The 26,105-nt window shown below is 42.1% G+C and overlaps 1 protein-coding gene across 4 annotated transcripts in view; it reads left to right on the top strand.

The window, feature by feature from the left end:
- The first annotated feature begins 2,615 nt into the window (after positions 1 to 2,615).
- ppip5k2 (diphosphoinositol pentakisphosphate kinase 2) overlaps positions 2,616 to 26,105 on the top strand; it is a 67,690-nt gene continuing 44,200 nt past the window's right edge. For 3 of the 4 annotated variants that reach the window (XM_071351382.1, XM_071351383.1, XM_071351384.1), the window contains exons 1-9: positions 2,616 to 2,971; positions 5,837 to 6,428; positions 7,575 to 7,770; positions 10,340 to 10,430; positions 15,699 to 15,784; positions 21,506 to 21,660; positions 23,397 to 23,498; positions 24,159 to 24,320; positions 25,015 to 25,136. In XM_071351382.1, the coding sequence (XP_071207483.1) occupies positions 6,267 to 6,428; positions 7,575 to 7,770; positions 10,340 to 10,430; positions 15,699 to 15,784; positions 21,506 to 21,660; positions 23,397 to 23,498; positions 24,159 to 24,320; positions 25,015 to 25,136 (1,076 nt within the window). In that variant the 5' untranslated portion in view covers positions 2,616 to 2,971; positions 5,837 to 6,266. The remainder of the gene's footprint in view (positions 2,972 to 5,836; positions 6,429 to 7,574; positions 7,771 to 10,339; positions 10,431 to 15,698; positions 15,785 to 21,505; positions 21,661 to 23,396; positions 23,499 to 24,158; positions 24,321 to 25,014; positions 25,137 to 26,105) is intronic. The other variant, XM_071351385.1, reaches the window with a different exon arrangement.

Below are 26,105 nucleotides of genomic sequence, written 5' to 3' on the forward strand. Positions count from 1 at the left end.
TTTGGAGGGACACCTATGGTATTATTCACCCTCTGAATGGCACCCATACGCAATCCATGTCTCAAGGCTTAAAATTACTTTTTAACCTGTCTCCTTCCCTTCATCTATACTGATCGAAGTGGATTTAACAAGTGACATCAATAAGGGATCATAGCTTTCGCCTGAATTCACCTGGTCAATCTATGTCATGGAAAGAGAAGGTGTTCTTAATGTTTTGTATACTCAGTGTGAACAGAACAGGTGAAAGTTTAGGGTTGTTTTTCAGAAATTTTGGTTGGACAATTCTTGGAGCCAACCAGGGTTTTTGGAAAACCTGGGAATTTTCAGAAAGTTATTGGATATTCCTGATAGGCAGGAAAGTATTTTCTGATCACCTGATAGGCAGGAAAGTATTTTCTGATCACCTGATAGGCAGGAAAGTATTTTCTGATCACCTGATAGGCAGGAAAGTATTTTCTGATCACCTGATAGGCAGGAAAGTATTTTCTGATCACATGATAGGCAGGAAAGTATTTTCTGATCACCTGATAGGCAGGAAAGTATTTTCTGATCACCTGATAGGCAGGAAAGTATTTTCTGATCACCTGATAGGCAGGAAGGGATTTTCTGATCACCTGATAGGCAGGAAAGTATTTTCTGATCACCTGATAGGCAGGAAGGGATTTTCTGATCACCTGATAGGCAGGAAAGTATTTTCTGATCACCTGATAGGCAGGAAAGTATTTTCTGATCACCTGATAGGCAGGAAGGGATTTTCTGATCACCTGATCTGATCCAGATCAGCACATATGAAGAAAATCAGGTGAGTAGAGGAAGTCACCATTGAGATGCATCCATTGACCTCAGTCATATGTTCTGGAGAAATTATAGAATTTGTAGTTCAATCTTTTTTTGCTATTCTCAACTACGGTGATCTGTGATTATACAGTGTGTTGTAAAACGAGTTGTGAATTCATTATGTTTAATGATTGACCATCCCAAAGCAAGGGCAAACTGTATATATTTTGCTCTCTTAAGCTCTCTTATTTGACCCTCTTAGAGCTAAGCTACACAAGGTCAAGAAGACAGTCTGGCACCCTATTCCCTATGGTGATCTACTTATGTCTAGGGCCTGTAGGTCTCTTGTCAAAGTAGTGCACAATGGCTGCATTTACACAGGCAGAAGAATTCAGATATTTTTTTCTTCACTAATTGGTCTTTTGACCAATCAGAACATCTCTAAAAAAAGATCTGATGTTAAACAAGATCTGATGTGATTGGTCAAAAGACCAATTTGTGCAACAATAAAACATCTGAATTGGGCTGCAGTTGTAAACGCAGACAAAGTTGGAAATCAACATAGCCACAGTGATTGAAACTCTTTACCCGCTAATTCAATGGGTACTGGTAATTCCCTGAACATTGATAAATGTCACTGTTGCTAGAGAAACATTACCAGAAACCGTAGGACATGATCAGAGACCAGATAGGACATTTTAAAGGACTCTAGGGCTGCAAAAAAAGAGGAAGGGAAGCGCTGCTAAAGTACACAACAGTAGGTTTTGCATTCTGGGAAATGTAGTATTTTCCCCATATTGAACAACATTTTTATTTTCATATTAACTAAATATAATAACTTAGAATATTCACATACAAGTTTTGTTTTCCTTGATCATTTATTTTAAGAGTTTGTCCTCTAAATCAATTTCAACAATATTTTATATGCATGTATATAACGACATGTTTGATGTTTTATGTACAGGATGTATATTTGTATAGACCACACCTAATGTGGAACAGAAAAAGGCATCGAATTTAATTAAAATTCGAATTGCAATTCTGTATCCTTTTCACTACTTCAATTCAAATTAAATTCTAATGCAAGACCTGAATTGGAATTTATGAGGCATTCTCAATTCCATTCTGAATCGAGCCCAACCTTGGGTTAGAAGAAGAAGAAACCTTTATTGTCCATGATCTGTCAGAAAGTGTAAATATTATTTTCCTTTTTGACTCAACCCCCCAAAACACACACACACACACACACACCACTGAGGGGTTTGGAAGCTCATTGTCAGCAGCAGTGTGGCTCCCCGGCATAGAGTGCGTTTAGACAGGCAACCCACACCAGATCTGATTGGACAAAATACCAATTAGTGAAAAAAAATATCAGAACTAGGCTGCCTGCCTAACGCAGCCATGTAGAACAGTTAGGGGTGCCTTGCTCAAGGGCACAACGGCAAGGGCACAATAGCCCGGCTATTGTGAAACATTTGAGCGTTAGACAGTATATGGCATCTTCAATTCCTAGACAGTGGAATCAATACTTTCACCAAAGAAGTTCCTGTATACTCTGCTTCTTGTTTTCCAAGTTTGCTTCTACCCATACTTGTGTTTTTGAGGCTTTGGAGGAATTATGTCTCTTTTCCCGCCCCTTAGTGACGACATACAAATTACGTTTTTTGGTTATTGGGGTGTATTCATTACGACAATTGTGTTGCAAAACGTTTCTTAAACGGAAATACACTGAACGAAATGGGGGCGGGACCTACCTGAATTAGTCCAATAGAAACTCTCGTTTGCTCTGTTTGCTTACTTTTGGTTCTTAAACGGTAAACGGTTTCCGTATGAATTAGCCACCATGGAGTGGAGTTTAGTCCGCTAGTAATGAATACGCCCCTGGTATTTTGAGATTTTTAATGATAGCTGTGATAGCGCAAGATGCAAATCCCCATGCATAATTGGTAGAGTAAAACTGCAAAACACACTTGGAATAAGGTAGCTAAATCAGCATCCCTGCTAGTAACAGTGTCGGACAATGTTGGCTACAAACTAACAACAACCTTTTTCATTGCACACACATTCAGCAAGGTGTACTACTGTGTAGTTGGCAGGCTAGCTAGCTAAGCTGTCCGTGTTGTCAGAAGCCAAGCAGGACTAACTTACTTTGAAGGCATACAGACTCGACTAAGGGCGTTTCATATTAGATAAGGTAAGAGACATTTTTTACATTAAGTAAAAAAAAAAACATTTTACATTGAGTTCACTAAGCCTTACATAAGAAGGGGAGGCACGCGTGCCTGGCCAATGTTAACAAGTCGAAGCTAGACATTTGTCAGGAAGTAACGTTACAAGCTAACTGTGCTAGGTAGCTAACGCCGTTAGCCATGGACTAGGCTAACGTTAGCGAGGTGATGTTGCACCTGTCTGGATGGAGGAAGACCGATGAGTCATTCAATCATTTTATCTGATGAAAAGCTTTTTGAATTCCCCATTCAACTGAAAAATGCTAGCTAGCTAACCATAAGAAGATTTAGATAAGTATGTCATCCAACCCCAATGTTGATGTGATTTAGAACTATAAACGTCCTTTTCCGTTGCCCGAGTGAATGTTGATTGTAACGTCGTTAATATTATTTCACTGTCTGTGTCAGCTTGTCATCATTGCATGTTGTAGAAACTAGTTTACTAATGGGAAGTATCTATCCCAATGTTACTCTTATTATTCACAGACTAATAATCCTGAACAGAATACGTTTCCAGGACACAGTCAGAGAACTGGTTCACTATCAGAAGTCTATTCAATACATCTTCCTTGAACCCCATTGCAGTCTAGCCTAGTATATATGTGTGTGTGTGTGTGTGGTCCACACAGAAAGGAAAACAACATCAATCTGTAGCTACAATCCAACCTGGAGACCTTGCCCTTGCATTTCAAGGTTGCACTTGTTTTGGATTGGGCATCATCTGACTATCCTGGGCTGATTGTAGCATCCTGGTCGTGCTGTGACTGACAGTTTGTTCCCATGACAGATGTCCAGTCTGAGGGTGATGGAAGGTTGCATGGTGGTGTGTGTGTGCCCAGGCAGATAAACAGTGTGTCACAAATAGCCCTATACACTACTTCTGACCAAAGTCTGATGGCACTGTATAGGGAATAAGGTGCCATTTGGGACACAGCCAGTGTCATCCAGACCTGTTTGTCTGTTTATTGAACAGACTAGCAGGTGTGGGTGGAGCAACGACGAGATGAAGTAGTCACTGACATTTGAGTGGGATACTGTTATTTTATTGTTCCTCTTTTTAAATCTTTTTTTTCTTCTAAATTTTTAGTAAATACTTTATGAACACTTATTTTTCCTTTACTTGCATTGTTGGTTAAGGGCTTGTAAGTAAGTATTTCATATGTGACAAATACAATTTGATTTGATGTCAGCGAAACTGTGTGGTCTTATCTCTGTCAAAGCAAAGGAGTGAGAATGCTGCTCAATGCACATTTTCAGCAAAATGATCTATATTTGATCTTTCTAGCCTGTGTTCATTTGTGTTGAAAGTCACTGATAAAATGTAAGTCCTTTCTAGATGACAGTTCAGAGTAGACTACTTCCTAGTCAGGTGACAGGATGTCAGCTAGGCCTAATATCGATGTGGAAACATTCGGAAGAAAAACAGATATAATTGGTTGATGGTGCTAGAACAACATAATACACATTACTGTTATTGAACAAGGCTATTTTTGGCTAGTGTTTAACCTTTGGAAAGTGTATCCATACTCTCCTGTTATAAATCCTGCATGGACCCTTTCACTTCAGGTGAGTGGTGAGCCACTGCCGCATTAATCCTGGTTCACTTGTGTCCCAGTTCAGCTGTAGGCCTATGCAATTCACTATGTTGTCTTTCTATGCATTGTCTGTATTCAAATGAATTCAATTGTTATTGGTCACATACACATATTTAGCAGATGTTATTGTGGGCGTAGCGAAATGCTTGTGGTGCTAGCTCCAACAGTACAGTAATATCTAACAATACACACATCAAAAAAAAAATAATGGAATTAAGGAATATCTAAATATTAGGATGAGCAATGTCTGAGTGGCATTGAATAAAATACAGTAGAGTACAGTGTATAAATATGAAATGAGTAAAACAGATTGGAAACATTATTCAGGGTAAAATGAGCACGCTGTCTGTTGCACCCGTTCATAGTTAGCTACCTTTTAGTTCTTCAAAAGAGCAGATCTTGAAAGGGCATAGTTTTCCCAGAGCTGTCAACAGCCTGGAATATTTATGGTGGTTGAATTGGCTCAGTTCTTGTGGGCATTTGTAGAGCTACAACGACCCCAGGTGTATTTCACTCCAGAAATCCATTCGTTTTTTTTCATGAGGAATATAAAAGGCCTATGGCATGAATAGTGTATGATCATGTATTATACAGACAATTCTGCTGCTAACACGGATCTAGCTCCAGTGCCATTTAATTCGAGCTCCTTTTCCCTTGCCCTCCTCATCTCCCTCTCAATGTCTCTTCACTGAATTAGGTCTATTCATTTGTGCCATTCTGTCAGACAATGCCCTCCATTTTATTTTTTACATCAGTGGCATTCCTCCCTAGCCTTCCTCTCTGCTCGCTCAGACATGAGGATTACCCGGCTATAGCCGATAAGTACCCAGTGAAAAACTTCCAAAGTGTCTCTCATCCTGCACCGTTAAAGGGAGGTTCTTAGGACAGCACACGTAACGGTCTGACCTTCCCTGTAATCTGGGTTTCACGTTCAATGTCTCTGCAATGACGTGACCCCGTTTGATAGTCCGCTCTGCTTCTTAATCAGCGGGAACCGGGAGGACAGCCGTGTGCGTCATGTTTCATTGCCGTCTTCCACTGTGTGTGTGTGTGTGTGTGTGTGTGTGTGTGTTTGTGTGTGTGTGCGCGTGTGTGTGCTGTATTATGCTCACAATATGACTCATGTGGAGGATGGACAAGTTCAAATATCCTTATTGGCCTCCAAACATTTGGGGCCTTTGTGATAATTTATTTTGTGGTGGACAAATAAAGCACATAAATGTTTGTGTGTTTCAGGCAAGATAGTTAGAAGACAAAAACGACATGCTGGGCTGTAAGGAACAGGACGGAGGGAGCGTAGCACCAGCTCACTGGCTGTGACCCTCTAACGGAGTACGGTAACCCAGCACGCGGATAGTGCAAGTAGACATGCACCAGGGATAAACCCATTTCCTTCCCCATCAAGTTCTTTAAACTACCCCCACCTCTTTCTCAGGGGGTCTAGTGGACCAGTTTGGGTCCCAGACAGGCAGGCCCTGGCGTAGGGAAGAGAGGGTGAGGGATAAAGCCTAGTTCTTTGGGGGCTGGGAGGTGAGTAAGAGGTGTGGCATTTGGAGGAGGGAGTGCAGCAGGAGGCACAGGGCCAGCCACAGACAGGTCTGTGGTAGAGAGGGACAGGCTTCAGCCCCAGGACTCCCAGGGTCCCCAGCCACAAGACGGCCCAGCCATGTCTAAAGGAGGTGAGGCTCCAGACGGCGGGGAACACCCTCGCTTCTTCGTAGGCTGCGACGACAACGAGGGCGAGGAATTGCTGGACCCCGGGCGGGTCATGGGCTACGACTGCCTCTACGAGAATGAGGAGGACGAGGATGACGAGATGTATGATTCGGTGAGTTGATTTGCCCATAGAGATCGTCAGAGTGACTGAAGATAAAGCGTCCATCTTTATAAAGAGAAGATCCAATCATAACAAAATAGGCACAATTGAGACTGCAGTGGAGGCACTTGATTCTGCACTAAATGTAAATCTATGGCTTTTGATCGAAGTCCATTTTTAGGTGTAATATGCTCACGTATAAAGTTACTTTCCAGGTTCTGAATTGAGCAAAGTGTTCACACACAACAAAGTGAATCCTCAGTCTGTTCAAATCTTCACACAGACTGTTTCATAGTGTTTTTGGAGCATCTAATAGTGCAACATCATGGAAATTAGAGATTTATGTCACAGTACATGTTATAGGATTTGATCAGGATTTGTCTGAGATGTTGCAGTGGAAATTGGGAGTTGATCTCATATATTTGCATTGGGCATCTTTCTGAACATGCATATCATTTTTAATGAATATATGTGTGTAACTCCAAACACCTAAATGAATTGCCTTCCATTCTAAAGCTTATGATGGTTGAACGTTTGAATCCGCTTGAATCCGCTTTGCTGAATATTGTCAGTTGTTATATAACTGTCAATGCCGTTACATCTAATGTATGAAGAATTGATCGGCTTACATTCCCCCCCCCAAAAAAATATTCTGTAATGTTCCTTGAACAATCCTAAATAAAATGGTTGGTTTACATAACAAGTGTGTTGTACCATTGTCATGCACGGTAAAATACTGGTATGATGACATAGTTTTAAAAAAATGACCCAGCGTGGACAGTCAGTTGTCTAGAAAGAGGCTCATTAGGCAATCTACCAACTGACCTAAAGTAGACAGTCCGATAGCATCAAGTTCCTCTCCCCTCCCTAATCTGTAATGATCTCAAAACAAACCAAATGGTTGTCTCCTGTGAATTGGCTTTCACCTGTCCAGTTCTTGCCCACAAGTGGAAATTACTAAAAGAATACAAGGCGAGGAAAGCACTTGAGACTATTGAGATGCACCCATTGGTGCCTATTCCTCCATCTTCTCTCCCTAGCGAGGGAGGCACACAAGAGACTATTGCATTGCACCAAGGTTATAGGCTGTGTTCCAATACTCTATAGCATCCTGTCCTCATCTCCTTAACACCTATTCCTCCATCTCTTCTCCCCTAGCCTCCTGAGAGGCAGATCGTTGTGGGCATCTGTGCCATGTCCAAGAAGTCCAAGTCCAAGCCCATGAAGGAGATCCTGGAGCGCCTCTGTCTGTTCAAGTACATCACGGTGGTGACCATCGAGGAGGAGGTCATCCTCAACGAGCCTGTGGACAACTGGCCACTCTGTGACTGTCTCATCTCATTTCACTCCAAAGGTGAGCGCTGGGTTACCATGCACGTGCGCATGTGCGTATCAACAAACACACATGCGCATAAACACACGTACACATGAATAAACACACACATACACCCTGGGTTACCATGGACACGCTGGGTTACCATGGACATGTGCGGACACACAAACACAATTTATAAACAAACAAACACAGTAGGGATGTGACAAATGTACAATGTTTAAATGTTAATGGAAATTTTATTTTTTTTAAATGGCCATTTAAATTTTTTTTTTTTTCCATTAACACAGTAAGTAAAATTCCACGTGAATTCACAATGCAGATGGTCTACATCGTGCTGCCTGTGGAGAGAGAGAACATTTTATCATTTATGCTGCTCTTGCTTTTCACGAGAGTGGCGTGTGTAGGTTATTGTCGTCCAATCACAGGGCATCAAACCGGTTAGTTATCAGGAGGTATCTAGGCTAATAGGTTGGAAGGCTAGTAATCAGGAGATATCTAGGCTAATAGATTGGAAGGCTAGTAATCAGGAGATATCTAGGCTAATAGATTGGAAGGTTAGTTATCTGGAGATATCTAGGCTAGTAATCAGGAGATATCTAGGCTAATAGATTGGAAGGCTAGTTATCAGGAGATATCTAGGCTAATAGATTGGAAGGCTAGTAATCAGGAGATATCTAGGCTAATAGATTGGAAGGCTAGTAATCAGGAGATATCTAGGCTAATAGATTGGAAGGCTAGTTATCAGGAGATATCTAGGCTAATAGATTGGAAGGCTAGTTATCTGGAGATATCTAGGCTAGTAATCAGGAGATATCTAGGCTAATAGATTGGAAGGCTAGTAATCAGGAGATATCTAGGCTAATAGATTGGAAGGCTAGTAATCAGGAGATATCTAGGCTAGTAATCAGGAGATATCTAGGCTAATGGATGGAAAGCTAGTTATCAGGGATTTCATTTAACATTATCGATCCCAACTTTGTTGAAACGTTCACACCCCGAACACATGCACATACGTAAGCACATATTTGAACACACGCGCACACACACACACGCATATAAACAAACTCATACACACACATACTCACTTACCCACGCCCTCGCATACACAGCCCTCATTGTTTAGGTTGACACTGCTGTTCATTCATCACAAGACGGTTCAGTGTTTTGAAATGTGCAACGTTGCGTAACCGTGACTGGAAGAAGGCAAGGGGGTGTTTTTAAAGACAGAAGAAGCATGTGCTTCAGCACATACAGTATTTCCTTTAAGGGATACTTTACCCAAATTAGGATGATTTGCACACGAAGCGTGAAAAAGGATAAGGAAAACAATATGTAATTGAGTAAAGTATCTTACATTGAATGTGTAGCTCAATGTTACTTATAGATGATTTGGACATGAAGTGCAAAATACTAATATTGATAACATTGACTTGCATTGGATATGTGCCACAAATGCTAAAACGTTTGCATTTCGAAACAGTGGCCAGGTAAACAAAACAAAAGACTAGACAGCTTACAAGGTATGACAACAGGGTAAGGGAAACGACACACATTTATTTTATTTGGGTGAACTATCCCTTTTAAGGAGTTACAGCACTGGTGCTTCTGACTTCGTGTTGTAATTGACATGTAATGTGTACTCATTTTTTCCTGTGTCTGCACGTCCAAATTTACGTGGAGGGGTGGGGTGTCACCCTGCTTTTCTTAAACCATTGCTCCGTCCCAAATTAGGGCTGGGAATTGCCAGGGACCTCATGATATGATATTATCACGATATATCGTCAAAAATAATATCCTGATATATACCAATTAAACCCCCCCCCCCCCTTTTCCCTGCCTGCAATGCTTTGGACCAGGGCCCATATGTAAACAGACCTCTCTCCAGACAAGTGATTTATTTACTACGTAGTCCTCGTCTGGCTGGCGCACGACACCTATGTCAGCCAAGAAGCTGTGATGAGAATTGGTCAGCTGCCAAGCGGCCTGTAGTTAAGTTTGTTTACGGCTGGTGGTTTATTTCAGCTTGTTGTTTAGACTCGTCCCCTAGACCTCAACTCTAGCTGGTAACCTAAGAGGTTTAGTGTGTGTCCCAAAATACACCCTATTCCCTACATAGTGCACAACTTTAGACCAGCGCTCTATGGCACCCTATTCCCTACATAGTGCACTACTTTAGACCAGAGTTCTATGGCACCCTATTCCCTACATAGTGCACTACTTTAGACCAGAGCCCTGGTAGTGCACTGTGTAGGGAATATGATGCCATTTTGGACGCTCATTAGTCATTTTGTCATATTAGCTAAACAGTAAAGCAAACATGTTACCTCTCAATGTATTGTAGAGAGAGAGAGAGAGAAACGCATGCCTGTTTAGTTCACACAATCTCTGCTAGTAAGGCCTTTAAAGCAAGGGCTTTACAAGGAAATGCCTTCCTATGAAGTGGAAAAAGTTGCAAATGTTTTAGGAAATTAGCCGTTAGCAAATGTACTTTCCTCCGTCCTCCTGGCACAGAGGTCTTTTGAATGAGCTTGACTTCACATCTGTTCTCCTACAAACACATGTTGTTTTTATTGGTCTTATTTTTCAGGTTTTCCATTGGACAAAGCAGTAGCCTATGAGAAACTCAGAAACCCGTTTGTCATCAATGATCTGGATCTCCAGTACTACATCCAAGACAGGTAAGGTGATTGACAGTTGCTATGGGAATCATGACCATTTCTGGTCAACGGCATGTGTTGGACAATAGGTCCTGACATGCTGTTGCTCATTCTTCACATTATGGTTGCTAATAGTCATTGGTGGATAACTGAGCAATGCTGAAGTTTATTATCAAAGGGGGAATGATATGTGCCCCTCTGCTGATGTTTGATGCCTTGGCCTATGTCCCAATCAAGAGAATCTAGTGTTTTCATTTCTCATGAAACAAATACCACTGTTTCACTAAAGGCAAAGGTGTAGAACTCTTGTCAGAAGGCAGCAGTGTATGCTTCCTCAAATTAAACTTGGGTTGGGTAATTGATCATTAATTGATCAATCATGTTGAATGAAACACTAGAAAATACTCACTATAGACCATCCACAAAAATGTCCTTCGCCCGTTTCTAAACTTTTGCATTGTTCAATAATCCACTAGTCAAAAGGCATGTGTTGGACAATAGATCTTGACATGCTGTTGCCCATTCTTCACATTATGGTTGCTAATTAAAGGGTTCCTGAGTGGCGCAGTGGTCTAAAGCACTGCAGCTCAGTGCTAGAGGCGTCACTACAGACCCTGGTTCCATCCCGGGCTGTATCACAACTGGCTGTGATCGGGAGTGTCATAGAGCGGCGCACATTTGGCAGAGGCAGTGAAATTCCATATGACCGTTTAGTCACGGTAATTAGGATTCTCCAAGCTCTGATGCTGGTCATTAGTAGCCTACCAAACTTGCTAATAACTGCCTGGTACTCAGCACTCTCTTGTCCCTCTAATCACTTCGACATCAATGCAAATGTAATTGAAAATCGAATAAAACACTTCATGAGAGCCCATGAGCTCATGTTGCGCAACATTTCTATAGGCTATGTATTTGCATGAGAAAACAGAGCTGCTAATAGAAAGAGGAGGATCCCATCAGCTTTCTATAGGCTAGGCCTACTATATTTCTCAACTTTCCTAATATTAAGCACATTGCTTATATTTACAACAGGTGTATAGCCTACCTGGCTGGCATGAAAATAAACCACGGGGAAAAGCGTCCCCCATTCGCAATTTTTTTAAATGTAACCTTTATTTAACTAGGCAAGTCAGTTAAGAACAAATTCGTATTTACAATGACGGCCTACCCCGGCCAAACCCGGACAACGCTGGGCCAATTGTGCACTGCCCTATGGGACTCCCAATCACAGCCGGATGTGATGCAGCCTGGATTCGAACCACGTGCTGCAGTGACGTCTCTTGCACTGGGATGCAGTGTCTTATGTATAGATTACATATTTTTTTCCTGCTGCCCCTGTTTCGATACAGGTGCATGATAATTGTCCATTCTAAATATAAACAAATGTCACACATATATTGTTTAGTATATGTAAATACAAGTTTAAATCAAGAATAGTCTGATGGGTGACAATATTAGCCTATCACTTGTGAATGATATATTATCACTTGTGAATGATGCCCAACTTAAGAAACAATGCCTTTTTTGCGACTTGAGTCATAGTTGCACACCTCATGTAGCCTAGCCCATAGGCCTATATGTTTTAATAAGGTTTGTATCACAACTAAAGTGGCCCAAATAATAAAGCACATTAATCCGCTTCACAAGGGGTGTAGAGCCTAACTGGCATATATAAGCAGCGCGTGAGTTTCAAGTTTGGGAAAGATAATTTTCACCATAAAAAATACACCTTTTATAATAAAAGCATGACATGCATAATTGCATTTGCGGTCACTTTTGATAATGGTGTTTTCTGCTAATGGAACATTAGCACTTATAGCCTACTACCACGTGTGCATTGCTGCGCTTGTAATGTGAAGAAATAGCCTGATAGTTTCTAACATTTTAAGCTAAACGTTCTGATCTGTTGCGTCAGCCACATTGCATAAAAAAGGTTTTTTGATGCTAGTGGTTGTATTCATTTTGGGTCTATTGCATCCCACAACTGTCCCAGACTGTTTGGTATATTGAATGAATGTCTTGGAAGATAATGATTCATAACAGAAACGTGTGTATATATAATAGCGTATTATAAATTGGGTGGTTCGAGCCCTGAATGCTGATTGGCCTAAAGCCGTGGTATATCGGACCGTATACCACGGGTATGACAACATTCATTTTTACTGCTCTAATTACGTTGGTAACCAGTTTATAATAGCAATAAGGCACCTCGGGGGTTTGTGGTATATGGCCAATATACCACGGCTAAGGCCTGTATCCAGGCACTCTGCGTTGCGTCTTCTGTAAGAACTGCCCTTAGCCGTGGTATATTGGCCGTATACCACATCCCCTCGAGCGTTATTGTTACTGATACACCAAACACACCACCTAATTTCCGCTCGCGAATGTCAGTTACTAGACAGAATGAGCTTTTGATTGGAACAGCGTGTGAATGCAGGTTACTAGGTAGAATGGGCTTAGATTGAAACAGCGTGTGAATGCAGGTTACTAGGTAGAATGGGCTTAGATTGAAACAGTGTGTGAATGCAGGTTACTAGGCAGAATGAGCTTTGATTGAAACAAAATACAGGAAGGTTATATGAAAGTATTTCACTGTAAGGCCTACACCTGTTGTATTCGGCGCATGTGACAAATAAATTTTGATTTGAAAATTTGATTTATATAGTAAACACCATCTGCTCTAATTTGCTTACAAAACAGTTGCAAGAAGATCTACATGCATATTCCGGTCTAAATGCATGCATGTATGTAGGCTACGCTGGCCCATAAAACCATCCTGTTGTCCCGCATTTGGGTATTTTTAAATGTGGTCACCCTACCGGCATGAGTGAGAAAAAAGAACCTGCTGGAAAGTAGCCTCCATCTGCTATTGTAGTGTGTAGGATGACATGTCTTTATCCCCTGCCCCTGTTCCTGCCCATTTGCTAATGGTCCACTCTAAGTCAAAACTAATTTCACATATTAGTAAAGACGAGATTCAATTGAGAGTAGTCTGATGGGTGAAAATATGATCACTTGATGAGAGAACAGTTTGTGCAGCCTGAGGAGAGGAATAGAGCTCAAGCTTTTTTCCCCATGATTTTTCTCAAATCATCAATAGCTTATAGTCGCATCATACAGACCATATATCTTTTGATTTCTAAGACATTTTAAGGTTTGTATCATTCACAACTAAAGTTACCAAATAACTCTAAATCAAATGTATTTATATAGCCCTTCTTACATATATCAAAGTGCTGTACAGAAACCCAGCCTAGAACCCCAAACAGCAAGCAATGCAGGTGTAGAAGCACGGTGGCTAGGAAAAACTCCCTAGAAAGGCCAAAACCTAGGAAGAAACCTAGAGAGGAACCAGGCTATGAGGGGTGGCCAGTCCTCTTCTGGCTGTGCCGGGTGGAGATTATAACAGAACATGGCCAAGATGTTCAAATGTTCATAAATGACCAGCATGGTCAAATAATAGTAATCACAGCGAACAGGTCAGGGTTCCATAGCCGCAGGCAGAACAATTGAAACTGGAGCAGCAGCACGGCCAGGTGGACTGGGGACAACTAGTGATCATGCCAGGTAGTCCTGAGGCATGGTCCTAGGGCTCAGGTCCTCCGAGAGAAAGAAAGAGAGAATTAGAGAGCATACTTACATTCACACAGGACATCGGATAAGACAGGAGAAATACTCCAGATATAACAGACTGACCCTAGCCCCACTACACATAAACTACTGCAGCATAAATAGTGAAGGCTGAGACAGGAGGGGTCAGGAGACACTGTGGCCCCATCCGATGATACCCCCGGACCGGGCCAAACAGGCAGGATAGAACCCCACCCACTTTGCCAAAGCACAGCCCCCACACCACTAGAGGGATATCTTCAACCACCAACTTACCATCCTGAGATGAGGCTGAGTATAGCCCACAAAGATCTCCGCCACGGCACAACCCAAGGGGGGGTGCCAACCCGGACAGGAAGATCACGTCAGTGACTCAACCCACTCAAGTGATGCACCCCTCCTAGGGACGGCATGGAAGAGCATCAGTAAGCCAGTGACTCAGCCCCTGTAATAGGGTTAGAGGCAGAGAATCCCAGAATCTAAATCTAGCATATAGGACCTGTTTCAAATGATCACTTTTACACTCAACATCAACACTTTATATGCTTGCGCACTTGCTCTGGAATGGGAAAAATATCCTTTCCATTTTATTCAAGTAAATTTAGTAATATTATTCTTAATATAAGGGCATGGGACTTATAAGTGTTTATGTTAATTAACGGTCAATTACCGTGAGACCGGCAGTCTTCTGCATGACAATAACCGGCTGACAAAGTTCAATGACCACCGCAGCCCTAATAGAGTCAAAGACATTAACATGATGAACCATATTAAGTTTGGCATTGATATTGTAAAAAAATAAGGAAATTATTAACAATTAACTTTTTTGTCTAAAATGCTTAAAATAATCATTAAAAAAAACTTATTGTGGACTAAGTCAGATTCACTCCAAATGTACTCTTTGGACTCATCACAATAGTCCCTAAAGAGTTTGAGAAAGAAAAACGTTGAGGCATTCAAAGACGGACACACTATACCAGTAGATGCATATTAGCGAATACCCAGCTAAAAGCTGTGATTTATTGTTTTAATATAGTTAATACTGTGCTGATTTGGTCGCATCTCATTGCTGATTGGCTGTACAATGGGCATATCCTATATTTACAATATGATGAAACAAAACTTGACACCCACCACTTGATATAGTGTAAATGCAAAGTCAATAGATGCTAATGAAAGGCCAGTTCAATCAAGAAGCAGGGTGAAAAGGGATACTTCGGGATTTTGCCAATCTACTTCCAAAAAATAAATCAACTCGTGGATACTATTTTTATGTCTCTGTGTCCAGTATGAAAGAAGTTACAGGTAGTTTTGCGAGCCAATGCTAACTAGCGTTAGCACAATAACTGGAAGTCAGATACCCATAGACTTCGTCATTGCGCTAACGCTAGCTAGCAATTGCTCTGGCACTAGTTAGCAACTTCCATAAAACCACATGCAGAGACAGAAAATTGGAATCCATGAGTTCATGTAACTCCGGGGAAGTGGATAAAGGGTTAAAATCCTGAAGTATCCCTTTAAAAAAGTGGTCACATTCAGAAAGACTTGAAACGGCACACAGCTGTTTAAAGGTGAAGCCTTGCTGCAGGCTAATTGACTCCACACAGCTAATGAAAAGAGTGGTTTGATCCCTGTGTTGTTGATGCTCAGTCAGCTGATCTAGCATTTCTCTTCCTCCAGGAGGGAGGTGTATCGGATCCTGAAGAACCAGGGCATCCTGCTCCCACGTTACGCCGTTCTCAACAGAGACCCTGCGAGACCAGAGGGTTAGTACCCAGTACCTTAAAGGTCAAAGCACTGTTTCTCAATCCTGGTCCTGGCAGCCCAAAGTTGTTCACATTTTTCTTTGTTTTTCCCCTAGCACTAACACACCTGATTCCAATAATCAGAGGCTTGATGATGAGTTGATTGGTTGAATTAAGTTTTTGGATGCTAGGGAAAAATCTAAAATGTGCTTTCAGACTTCAAAAGTAATCTAATGTCAAGATGAGTACTTATCATGTACAGTGGGGAGAACAAGTATTTGATACACTGCCGATTTTGCAGGTTTTCCTACTTACAAAGCATGTAGAGGTCTGTAATTTTTATCATAGGTACACTTCAACTGTGAGAGACGGAATCTAAAACAAAAATCCAGAAAATCACATTGTATGATTTCTAAGTAATTCATTTGCATTTTATTGCATGACATAAGTATTTGATGCATCAGAAAAGCAGAACTTAATATTTGGTACAGAAACCTTTGTTTGCAATTACAGAGATCATACGTTTCCTGTAGTTCTTGACCAGGTTTGCACACACTGCAGCAGGGATTTTGGCCCACTCCTCCATACAGACCTTCTCCAGATCCTTCAGGTTTTGGGGCTGTCGCTGGGCAATAGGGACTTTCAGCTCCCTCCAAAGATTTTCTATTGGGTTCAGGTCTGGAGACTGGCTAGGCCACTCCAGGACCTTGAGATGATTCTTACGGAGCCACTCCTTAGTTGGCCTGGCTGTGTGTTTCGGGTCGTTGTCATGCTGGAAGACCCAACCACGACCCATCTTGAATGCTCTTACTGAGGGAAGGAGGTTGTTGGCCAAGATCTCGCGATACATGGCCCCATCCATCCTCCCCTTAATACGGTGCAGTCGTCCTGTCCCCTTTGCAGAAAAGCATCCCCAAAGAATGATGTTTCTACCTCCATGCTTCACGGTTGGGATGGTGTTCTACTCATCCTTCTTCTTCCTCCAAACACAGTGAGTGGAGTTTAGACCAAAAAGCTCTATTTTTGTCTCATCAGACCACACAACCTTCTCCCATTCCTCCTCTGGATCATCCAGATAGTCATTGGCAAACTTCAGACTGGCCTGGACATGCGCTGGTTTGAGCAGGGGGACCTTGCGTGCGCTGCAGGATTTTAATCCATGACGGCGTAGTGTGTTACTAATGGTTTTCTTTGAGACTGTGGTCCCAGCTCTCTTCAGGTCATTGACCAGGTCCTGCCGTGTAGTTCTGGGCTGATCCCTCACCTTCCTCATGATCATTGATGCCCCACGAGGTGAGATCTTGCATGGAGCCCCAGACCGAGGGTGATTGACCGTCATCTTGAACTTCTTACATTTTCTAATAATTGCGCCAACAGTTGTTGCCTTCTCACCAAGCTGCTTGCCTATTGTCCTGTAGCCCATCCCAGCCTTGTGCAGGTCTACAATTTTATCCCTGATGTCCTTACACAGCTCTCTGGTCTTGGCCATTGTGGAGAGGTTGTAGTCTGTTTGATTGAGTGTGTGGACAGGTGTCTTTTATACAGGTAATGAAAAAACTAACAGGTCTGTGAGAGCCGGAATTCTTACTTGTTGGTAGGTGATCAAATACTTATGTCATGCAATGAAATGCAAATTAATTACTTAAAAAATCATACAATGTGATTTTCTGGATTTTTGTTTTAGATTCCGTCTCTCACAGTTGAAGTGTACCTATGATAAAAATTACAGACCTCTACATGCTTTGTAAGTAGGAAAACCTGCAAAATCCGCAGTGTATCAAATACTTGTTCTCCCCCACTGTATATAGATCCAGCTATGCCTCAAACCCAAAGATTAATGGAAAAGATGAGCACAGCTAATCTTTACATCAAATGGTGCTTCTCTTTTCCATTCATCTTGGTATTGTGGCATATAGCTGGATCTACAAAAGGGATGGCCTGTAATGTGGACTTACCTCAACAGAAGAACAGGCTTGAGGTTTGCAAACATCAGACAAGCTTTGAAGTGTAATGTCCCTTTAAGTTTATTCATAGAATATGGGGCACGTTCTCAAATGCGCCTCTGTATACCTTAATGATGGTGACAAAAAAGTGTTTCAGTATAGGAATATAACATTATGAATCACTGTCAGATCAGTGTTTAGGCCATTGTGTTATTCTCCATTTGATTTCTGCCCAGCACCTCACGTTAGACTGTAAACATCTTGTTGCACTGCTTGTGCCATAGTTCTTTTGTTGTAGTTTATTCTTATGATAATCCAAACAGAAATTGTGTCCAAAGATTTCCTCACGAACCACGTTTCCATCCACAGTTGTTATGCAAGTAAAGTTCAACCGTGTGGAAAGGAAACTATGACAGCTGTGATAGAAAAAGGATGTTTCGGCACAATTCTATAAATGACAACAGATAAATTGTTTGTTCAAAATGGTTGGATCTTTTTGTGTCTGTAAATTGAATTATGTGAGAAATGGTGGCGGAAATGCCTTTATGCTCAAATATTGATAAAATAACCACTTATCCATAATAATCTCATCATGTAGACTAGCCTACCCACACATCCTACCGCACTATATCGGCAAGCTGTTGGCTAGAGTGCCAAGACCAGAGGAGGCACCTTTGCTATTCAACGCAACAGTTTTTTGTGACAAAACTATCAGTAGAGTTGAAAATGTGATGAAAACACATTGACCTATAGATTTTTATTCTGTATGTTAAAAGTTAAGCGAAAAAGTACATTTTCTGTGCACTACTTTCATCACGCACTAATTTCTATCCTCAACGAGTCCGTTTGGTGGAAACACCGCTGGTGGGGAAACGTGCATATTGTCTTTATGTAGAATTTAGAATATTTGCATGGAAAACCTAGCCAGTGATGTTATTTGTCTAGTCCAATATGTCCCCTTTTTTTCCTCCATGTCTACTGGCATGATTTTGACAGAGCTCAATATACAAACTAATTTTTTACATTTTCAAATCTGTTGTATCTGGAATGGAATCAATCAGGACTGCTTAAATTTCTCTCTCGTCCTTTAGATTGCTGCAAACACAAGATTACTGGCATGTAGAAAGGTTACAGGGATAAAACTCTTTTACATTTCAGTCTTAAAATGGCAACTAGCCATGACTGTGAAACAGATGGGGAAACAATACTGTTTTAGCGGAAACAATCCTGTTCTAAAGGACAATGCAGCCATTTGGCATCTGAAATGAACCCCCACCGTCATGTTCAAATCCAATAGGAATATGAGCTACGGCTGGGTAGACCTGTTCACACCACATCTGTTGCTGTTGGCAAATAAAGGCCATTCACCTACGGCTTAAATTTAGCTCATTCCTTTTGATGGTAGAGCCTTTCCAGAGTGTACGTCATCAACACAGACCATTGATCATTCAGGATGCCTCATTGTCTAGATTTGATGCCTCATTGTTGTTTGAATGGCTACCACACAATGTTTGAATGGGCATCAGGTCTAATCCAGTCCTGGTACACAGGGTTGTGTTCATTAAAATGAAAATGTTCAGATAGGCCTATAGGCTCAGCTGTGTAATGTAGCTGCAGTGAACCGTGTGTGTTAGCAGCTGTCTCGTTCCCATCCACCCCCTGCTCTAAGGAGTAAAACTGGAGCACCACTAGGCCTGGGAGACCTGCTTCCTGTCTCAGTCCTGTCTCAGCTCTGCACTGCTTAGTGATTATACACCCACTCACGCTGGTGTTTCAATCTCTCTCTGCCACGTTCCCTCTCTCCCACTTGCTCTCCCGCTCTCGCTCTCTCACACTCGCTCTTGCTCTCCCTTTTCCAGGATTATGTACTGTAGACTAGTCCTTCTGTCTCCTCTGTCTTTCTCGCTCTCCTCTCTTTCCCTGTTTTTCTCTACTGGTTCTCTAGTATGGGTGGCCAATATAAGGAGGCCATCTGTTGACATGACAGCTGTCTGCTTTGACCTCTCTGACTCTTGGCTTCCATTGTGATAAATGGGATATACTGTGGTGTTTCTTTTCCTTTCTATGGAATGGAATCTCTACTACAATTCCATGTTTCATCTCTACGTTCATATTTATTGAAATAAACTGTGTAGGATTCCATGTATTTACCAGAGGATGTTGAGAAGGCCTATTTAGAACGGCCAATGGGCATTCGTCAAGTGAACTTAAACACCCCGCCCATTGTGTCAGAACACTAAGGGGACTTTTCAGACCAGCATCCTGTTAATAGGCCTATTAGCCTGATACGAAACCTTACCATAACATCAACCAATTCGTAAATTAAATATCAGATTGCAAGTCTGCCACGTCCACTTAGTTTTTCCCGTTGGAACAGGCCTTTTCAGGCACGCAGCAGTAAAGTGGCTGTGAGTGACGACTGCTGTGGAATCTAGCAGATAAGCCTCTGTGCAAACGGAGAAACCTTCCCTCCCAAAGTCGGGTTGTGTCCTAGCCAGTGGGGTCACAGGTACTTTACTCATACATAGTCACTGCCATGGAGGATTTTATTAGGTGTATAGGTGAGAAACCATCTGGCCCCATTTTAATTTAGCAGTTAAGTGACTGTGCTGTTTTTGGGGGTTTTCAGTGAGGCACATGCAGATGGGCAACCCTATGCTTTAGCCGATGTATTTAAAGCCGCTATGCTGTGTCAGTTGGGCAACAGGTTATAATGCTTTTAAAGGGAGCATTATATTTCAGATGGTTGACAGCATAATTTAATTTTCATTCATTTTAAAGCAGAATGACCTTTTTAAAAAGTCACCAGAAGTGACCTTCTCAGTACCCCCCCCCCCCCCAACAAACACTTTGCCTCCGCTGCTAAACTAAAATCCTAATAGAAACACTGTCCTGGCATAAGAAGATTAGAGTTTCCCTTTTCTGTTGGATAAAGCCGGATTATATAGGGAGAAAAGCATCAATGTATGAAATTCTGCCGCACCGCAAGATGCCTATGAACTGTCAGGACATCCAAGAAAACTTCTGTTTTTGTCCATTTTCTATCTCTATCTGTTTCTCTCATCTCCGTTACTACGGTGTTTGCATCCCAGAATAGTGGTTACCATAGCCTGTTTTACCACCTGCCATTCAAATAACAATTGCATCATTCATCCACTCTCCGCTCAAATCGGGTGAAAGAATCCGTCTAAAATACTCTCATTGTCAGGGGTTATCAACCATTGTTTTAGATATTTACCGGATGTGCAGAATTTCTCGTCTCTTTCTGCTCTCTTCTGCTCTCTTTATTGTAATTCAATTTTTTTTAGACGGATTCTATCAAGTGATTTGAACAGAGAGTGGATGACAATGATACAATTGTTATTTGAATGACAGGTTGTAAAATTCTAATCAAATGTTATTTGTCACATGTGCCGAATACAGTGAAATGCTTACTTACAAGCGCCCTAAACCAACAATGCAGTTAAAAATATAAATACCTAAAAACTAAAAAATAAGAAGAAGAAATAAAAGTAACAAATAATTAAAGAGCAGCCGTAAAAGAGGCTATGGTAACAACTCTTCTGTGACGCAGACACCATAGAAACACTGTACTAACACCAGCACAAACAGATCTGGGACCAGGCTGCAGAATTGGTTGGTTTTGTGCTGGACTATTAAATGGCTGCACAGGGTATATCTCTTTGACCAGGGTTAGTGACCACTGTTGTATGTAAAGAGTTGCTGCTAAGGGTTCTGAATGAAGATCAAGACCTGCTCATCCCATAGATAACCAGCTGTATGTGCCGTCTCTGTCCAGAGTGTAACCTGGTGGAGGGGGAGGACCACGTGGAGGTGAACGGTGAAGTGTTCCAGAAGCCCTTTGTGGAGAAGCCTGTGAGCGCCGAGGACCACAATGTCTACATCTATTACCCCACGTCGGCAGGAGGGGGCAGCCAGAGGCTCTTCCGCAAGGTTAGGATGCACACAAAAGGTCATGACATCCATCCATACACTAATAGGCCCTATATATATATCGCACACACACACTATAAGTATGTGGACACCTCTTCAAATTAGTTGATTCGGCTATTTCAGCCACACCCGTTGCTGACAGGTGTATGAAATCGAGCACACAGCCATGCAATCTCCATAGACCACCATTGGCAGTAAAATGGCCTTACTGAAGAGCTCAGTGACTTTCAATGAGGCACAGTCAAAGGATGCCACCTTTCCAACAAGTCAGTTTGTCAAATTTCTGCCCTGCTAGAGCTGCCCCAGTCAACTGTAAGTGCTGCTATTGTGAAGTGAAAACGTCTAGGCGCAACAATGGCTCAGTCGCGAAGTGATAGGCCACACAAGCTTACAGAACGGGACCGAGTACTGAAGAATATATATATTTTTTTTTAAATCGTCTGTCTGTTGAATCAGTCATTACCAAGTTCCAAACTGCCTCTGGAAGCAACTTCAGCACAATAACTGTTCGTTGGGAGCTTCATGAAATGGGTTTCCATGGCCAAGCAGCCACACACAACCCTAAGATCACCATGCGCTAACTCAAGCGGAATGGTGTAAAGCTCAATGCTATTGGACTCTGGAGCAGTGAAAACTCGTTCTCTGGAGTGATGAATCACGCTTCACCATCTGGCAGTCTGACGGACGAATCTGCGTTTGGCAGATGCCAGGAGAACGCTACCTGCCCCAATGCATAGAGCCAACTAAAGTTTGGTGTTGGAGTAATAATGGTCTGGGGCTGTTTTTCGGGCTAAGCCCCTTAGCTCCAGGGAAGGGAAATCTTAACGCTACAGCATACAATGACATTCTAGATGATTCTGTGCTTCCAGCTTTGTGGCAACAGTTTGGGGAAGGCCCTTTCCTGTTTCAGCATGACAATGCCACCGTGCACAAAGCGAGGTCCATACAGAAATGGTTTGTCAAGATCAGTGTGGAAGAACTTGACTGCATTGACCTCAACCCCATCAAACACCTTTGGGATGAATTGGAACGCTGACTGCGAGCCAGGACTAATCGCCCAACAGCAGTGCCCGACCTCACTAATGCTCTTGTGGCTGAATGGAAGCAAGTCCCCACAGCAATGTTCAGACATCTAGTGGAAAGCCTTCCCAGAAGAGTGGAGGCTGTTATAGCAGCAAAGGGGGGACCAACTCCATATTAATGCCCATGATTTTGGAATGAGATGTTCGATGAGCAGGTGTCCACATACTCTTGGTCATGTAATACACACACACACACATACACACAATTAGCTGTCAACATTCCTAACTAAGGCCATAACTCAGTGCTCTAGCAACATTTCTACAGTGTTAACAAGCCCCTAATACCATGTAATACTAACTAGAGCCTGCTAGAGCCTGTACAAGCCACTAATACCATGCAAGGCTAGCTAGAGCCTCTAATACCATGCAAGGCTAGCTAGAGCCTCTAATACCATGCAAGGCTAGCTAGAGCCTCTAACACCATGCAAGGCTAGCTAGAGCCTCTAACACCATGCAAGGCTAGCTAGAGCCTCTAATACCATGCAATGCTAGCTAGAGCCTCTAATACCATGCAATGCTAGCTAGAGCCTCTAATACCATGCATGGCTAGCTAGAGCCTCTAATACCATGCAAGTCTAGCTGGAGACTGTATAAGCCACGGTACAGCATTCATGGCTTTCCATGTCATTTCTCTCCACCCGATCTTCCCTCTAGATTGGAAGCAGAAGTAGTGTTTATTCGCCCGAGAGCAATGTGCGAAAAACTGGATCCTACATTTATGAAGAGTTCATGCCAACGGATGGAACTGATGTGAAGGTACATCCCATTAGCCAACATCCGTTTGTGATAAACAAGTGTTAAACATGTTTACTTCAGTGTTTTCCATTCTGTCTAAAATGTATGGCATCCTCAGGGGTGAATTTAGAGTCAATATTTGCCTTAAAGAACAACATAATAGGATTTATGTGTTATGCCTCGTGGAAGACTGTCTCGGTTTCAAAAATGATGAGAGGAGAGTGACTGTGCAAGTCTAGACTGCGGAGTCCGCCGAAATAGGAGAGCTCCAATCCAGCAGTATATATATCATTCTGCTTATCTCATGGGCTCAGCTGAAAAGGGATCTAGCTAAAACCGCATATTATGTCTACGTTCCAAAAGGGCCCATAGGGTACCACTTGGGACAAGCTATATTTACTATCTGGGACCAGATGAAATAGGGCAGCTAAAAATGCTCATTTATATTTACTTTGCAGTATTTCAGTGTGTATGTCCATGGTCTTTGCTTTGAGCACCACAGTCAGGCTGTGTCCCGAATTGCACCCTATGCAGTGCACTACTTTTGACCAGAGCCCCTACTCTCAGAGAACAATGGAAGTGGAATAGAATTATTATTTTTTTAATGCTGGATAGGTAACCATAATTTTGTGGGTGTGTGTGGGGGGCGGTGTCTGTGTGTGGGGTGGGCTTGGTCCTTAGGTGTACACAGTGGGGCCGGACTATGCCCACGCGGAGGCTAGGAAGTCCCCGGCCCTGGACGGCAAGGTGGAGCGGGACAGTGAAGGCAAGGAGGTGCGCTACCCTGTCATCCTCAACGCCCGCGAGAAGCTCATCGCCTGGAAGGTCTGTCTGGCCTTCAAGGTAACCAGGGACAACACGCTAGCAACCGGTAACCAATGACAACACACTAGCAACCGGTAATCAGGGACAACACGCTAGCAACCATGACCTTAAGCTAGGCCAAGACTGTGGGTGTGTCCTAAATGGCACCTTATTCCCTACATAGTGCACTACTTTGGATCAGAGGGTCAGTGCTCTGGTACAAAGTGGTGTACTGTGTAAGGAATAAGGTACCATTTAGGACAAAGCCAGGGACTTGACTCATTATCCCTAGTCTGACTTGATTAAGTTGGACAGCCCTGTGGAATGGACCGAGCAAAGGTGATTGGGGTTGTCTAAAGAGAGACAAGTGGCCTAAATGCTAGGAAACACAAAGTAGAAGTGCCCTAAGTATCCAAGTTCTCTAGAGACTAAATAGAACGTAGTGCCCAAATTGTAACACATTATCAGAAATATCAAAGTATATCAAGACATTACGTCTGTTTTCAATTATGGCCCAATAATGTGCATTCCATCTGATTAATCAAATAATGTATTTTAATATTTTTTGATACTGTGTACAATAAACTGCTTTCAATGACGATAGGTTTCAGTTCCCGTATCTGCCTTACCAGTGAACCATAAAGGCATGCTTGCAACTTTAGATAGTGAGGTTTAAATGTCAGATCTCGGGAAGCTCGGATTCTCATTTTTCACTTCTCCTTTCTCTTGACAGCAAACTGTCTGTGGTTTCGACTTGCTACGTGCCAACGGCCAGTCGTACGTGTGCGACGTCAACGGCTTCAGCTTCGTGAAGAACTCCATGAAGTATTATGACGACTGTGCAAAAATACTGGGGTCAGAATCCACATTTTGGAGAAAGAAAATGACAAATTATTGTTGCTAAAATTGTTCATTTTACAGTTTGCAAATGATCATTTTGAAATGTGGTAAATAATTAGTTATGGGTATTCCTAAATGAATGAAATAGGTTATGTAATACTTTAGATGGAAAACGCTTCATATGTCATATGTTGCCTTATAAAAACACTGAAGTTGTTTTTTTTTTTAATGTTATTTTATATATATACACAGTTGAAGTCGGATGTTTACATACACCTTAGCCAAATACATTTAAACTCAGTTTTTCACAATTCCTGACATTTAATCGTAGTAAAAATTCCCTGTTTTAGGTCAGTTAGGATCACTACTTTATTTTAAGAATGTGAAATGTCAGAATAATAGTAGAGAGAATGATTTATTTCAGCTTTTATTTCTTTCATCACATTCCCAGTGGGTCAGAATTTTACAGTATTCGGTAGCATTGCTTTAAAAAGTGTTTAACTTTGGTCAAACATTTCGGGTAGCCTTCCACAAGCTTCCCACAATAAGTTGGGTGAATTTTGGCCCATTCCTCCTGACAGAGCTGGTGTAACCGAGTCAGGTTTGTAGGCCTCCTTGCTCGCACACGCTTTTTTAGTTCTGCCCACAAATGTTCTATAATTTGGAGGTCAGGACTTTGTGATGGCCACTCCAATACCTTGACTTTGCCATTTTGCCACAACTTTGGAAGTCTGCTTGGGGTCATTGTCCATTTGGAAGACCCATTTGCGACCAAGCTTAAACTTTCTGACTGATGTCTTGAGATGTTGCTTCAATATATCCACATAATAGTCCACCCTCATGATGCCATCTATTTTGTGAAGTGCACCAGTCCCTCCTGCAGCAAAGCACCCCCACAACATAATGCTGCCATCCCTGTGCTTCACGGTTGGGATGGTGTCCTTCGACTTGCAAGCCTCCCCTTTTTCCTCCAAACATAACGAT

This window comes from Salvelinus alpinus, chromosome 18 (assembly GCF_045679555.1).
Source record: "Salvelinus alpinus chromosome 18, SLU_Salpinus.1, whole genome shotgun sequence".
NCBI classification, from domain to species: Eukaryota; Metazoa; Chordata; class Actinopteri; order Salmoniformes; family Salmonidae; genus Salvelinus; species Salvelinus alpinus.